The sequence below is a fragment of the Carya illinoinensis genome, chromosome 3 (genome assembly GCF_018687715.1).
Source record: "Carya illinoinensis cultivar Pawnee chromosome 3, C.illinoinensisPawnee_v1, whole genome shotgun sequence".
In the NCBI taxonomy this organism is placed as follows: Eukaryota; Viridiplantae; Streptophyta; class Magnoliopsida; order Fagales; family Juglandaceae; genus Carya; species Carya illinoinensis.
In genome coordinates this window covers 14,492,670-14,494,929 of record NC_056754.1, presented here as the reverse complement: position 1 = coordinate 14,494,929, position 2,260 = coordinate 14,492,670, and the positions used below count along the sequence as shown (strand labels likewise).

At 38.5% G+C, this 2,260-nt stretch overlaps 1 protein-coding gene across 1 annotated transcript; it reads right to left on the bottom strand.

The window, feature by feature from the left end:
* LOC122304528 lies at positions 1–1,446 on the bottom strand. The gene has a single exon (XM_043116801.1). The coding sequence runs from the start codon at positions 1,444–1,446 to the stop codon at positions 1–3; it is 1,446 nt and encodes a 481-aa protein (XP_042972735.1).
* Positions 1,447–2,260: the final 814 nt, after the last annotated feature.

Sequence of the window (2,260 nt, the reverse complement as noted above, 5' to 3'; positions counted from 1 at the left end):
TCATTGAGGTCGGCAGGGCTGTATAACAGCCTCTGCCAATGTCAACTTATTCTCACCAACCTGCTTAACCATACTTTCTCCTATCTTTCCTTTCCCTCTTACATCCATCTCTGCCAGTTTTAATTTCTTTTTATTATCATGCACAAAGTTTGTGTAAACAGCCTTGTCACCATTATCAGCCTGCCTTTTCCTACAGGTATTAGCATTCTGTGACAAAGTACTCATACCTGTGGCTCTAGCACGTTTTTTCCAGGTTGATCGAGTAGATCTTCTCGGAGGATGTATTGTTCCAGCAGGCAACTGGGCTTGGTTACCAATAGAAACATGGGCTTGAGAGGCCTCAACTGTCACCTGGCCCACCACAGAAGACTCCACACGTATTACATTCAAATTACCGTTACCTTCAGCCTCCGAGACCTGCGTAACTGAAATGCCATAATCGCGACGAGTCATCTGATCCGAAGTCCTTCCCACAAAATCAGCTTCAGCCATCAAGCCTCCTGCCACCTCATTAGAATTCTTCACTCCGCAATCAAAAGGTCCTGAATATTCGCCATTCTGATCAAACGGTTCCTGAAAATCAGCACCGTTACGATTCACATTAACAGCACTGTTGTCTCCCTCCTTCGACCCCTCCGGCTGGCCTTCCTCCGATGATCTACTCTTACCAGCCATGGTATCTCCTCGGCGAGGACTATATGGAAATCTACGTACTCCTCCATCCGCGCGCAGCCAACTACCAAACTGTTTGGTATCACTTTTAATTCCAGCAGCAGAGTTACACTTCATCTCGCCATGGATAATCCTTCCACAATCAAGGCAGAACCGTGGCAATTTTTCATAAGTAATCGGGACCCATGTTTGAACTCCTTGCAGTTTAATGGTACGACCTCGTGCTAGAGGCTTTGTTAGATCCAAACAGATCCTCACTCTAAGAAAAGACCCCCATCCCACATCATCCACATCCACTTCCACCTCCTCCACCTCCTCCACCTCCCCTAGCGAGCTTCCGAGCCTAATCCCACACTCCTTAGACATTCCTGCCAATGGTAAATTATGGAACTGCACCCACATTGCTGCCTTATCAAATGACATGTGACCCAAGGGAGTATACCCATCAAACACATTCATAACAAAAATGTTACCATCAAACAGCCATGGACGCCCACTCTCCACTCGGTTCTTATCAGCATGAGTAGCGAAGGTAATCACAAAAACATTACGTCCCACTTCTGTGAAAATGGCTGGTTTACTTAGCCTCCACACCCTGCCCATAGTATTTTCGACTATATTCTTCCCGATCACCCTCTCCGACCATATCTTACCAATCAAACTGCGTTCACCCTTTCTCTGCACTTCCGAACTACCTTCCTCCTCAAGCTCTATTGCCTCCCCTTCTTCATCATTCAACTGAAAAGTTTCCCACATCTCCTGAAGTTTCTCCATCGCACAGACTCAATCTACGGTGGCTAGCCCTCTCAGACACCACCACTCAAACACTACCTCTATTTCCTAGAAAGAAAATAGAGAGGAGACTAAATCCTATGGGGAAAATTGAACTATATCCAACGGGAGTCGAATCCATATGGAACTGTTCATAATACGAGAAATCCTACTTATTATTAATATTCTAACACTATAAATTAATATATAATTTATTATTTTTATTATTCTATTTAAATACATATATTTATACATTAATACGAATGTATTTAAATAAAATAATAAATTAGATATTAATGTTTGGTACAGGGAATGATAAATATTTTTCATATATATATATATATACTAGGTGAGATTAACGTGCAAAGCACGTTTGTCTAATTTTATGAAATGATTATTTGTAAAAAATAATATATATTTTATAAAAATTATTGATGTCACTTAATAATTTAAGGCATATTGGAGAAAATAAAAAAATTAGTTCAAAGTATCATATAATCCAATACATGTTTATAATATCTATAATTTTAACAAAGATGTATACGAAAAATTTAATAAAAGTCTAACATAAACGGTAGTTCAAAATATGTATCGTTTGATGTTTGTATTATAATTCATCAATTTATGTCATCCTGTAGACAATCAATAGAGACAACATTGAAATTCTTATTTTGCTGTTGGTTGAGTCGATCAGGGACAATATAAAGTTAAAACATAATCTTTTTATAAAATTCGTGGTATAATATTTTCTATATATAGCATATATATAAATCATAAAATATATTTTGAAATTGTTGGCCGAATTTACTCTTTCTTG

Coding starts and splice junctions, on each gene's coding strand:
- LOC122304528 (XM_043116801.1), bottom strand. CDS start 1,446: ATGGAGAAACTTCAGGAGATGTGGGAAACTTTTCAGTTGAATGATGAA.